General features: G+C 30.2%; 1 protein-coding gene across 1 annotated transcript in view; it reads left to right on the top strand.

Annotated features, from left to right (window-relative positions):
* Positions 1-774, top strand: part of LOC107747321 (28S ribosomal protein S22, mitochondrial-like) — an 8082-nt gene extending 7308 nt beyond the window's left edge. Inside the window, exon 8 of the mRNA XM_016561787.1 lies at positions 586-774. Coding sequence (XP_016417273.1) covers positions 586-675 — 90 coding nt within the window. The 3' untranslated portion in view covers positions 676-774. The remainder of the gene's footprint in view (positions 1-585) is intronic.

Genomic DNA, 774 nt, shown 5'->3' on the forward strand with positions numbered 1-774 from the left:
AAGTAGGAATGCTAAAGTACCCCCCCCCACCCCCCCCAAATGAACTAAAAATTATAATGTAATAAAACTATACAAGAAAAATATATATATATGTATATATAATAACATAATAAAAATGATAAAATTACTAAAACTAGCTACAATTAAAATTAAGTATTTAACAAAAATCTAAATACTAATAAGAACTTTAATAGTATATTAATGATACTAAAACAACACTGGTTAGTACACAAACTTCATACATCCAAGGTGATAAATGCCAGAGTCCAAAAACCACTGGTACTGTTGGAACAAATAAGAGCCAGGTAAACATTTAAGGCAGTAAAAAAAACAAAGATCACAGTAGATTTAGGTTATAATCGGCTTAAGGCTTTATTTTTGGCATATTAAAAGTCTGTTTAAAAGTCATGTCAAATATAGACCAAGAATATTATATAAAGAATAATACAAATCCCAAAGCAAAATACCAGTAGTAATTCTTGTTGTTGTTGTTGTTTGTTAAAGGTAGGCTTGTGGTAATCAATTTTGTACATAGATGTTCATGTCTGATGTTTTTCCTGTCTTTATTTTCCCCCTTATTTTTAGATATATGCCCAGTATGAGTCAAACAGAGCAGGATTCATCGAGTTGGCGGTGCAAACTTATGAACAGACCAAAGCACTGAGCTCTTTTTAAATACATTTGAAGTGTTAAAACACTGGAAGTATCTGTCATGTAGTTCAAATGTTGACGTCGAGTTTTGAAATATGTAGTCATTCTGTACATAATAAAGAC

The sequence above is a fragment of the Sinocyclocheilus rhinocerous genome, unplaced genomic scaffold (genome assembly GCF_001515625.1).
Source record: "Sinocyclocheilus rhinocerous isolate Xijiao unplaced genomic scaffold, SAMN03320098_v1.1 scaffold4395, whole genome shotgun sequence".
Classification (NCBI taxonomy): Eukaryota; Metazoa; Chordata; class Actinopteri; order Cypriniformes; family Cyprinidae; genus Sinocyclocheilus; species Sinocyclocheilus rhinocerous.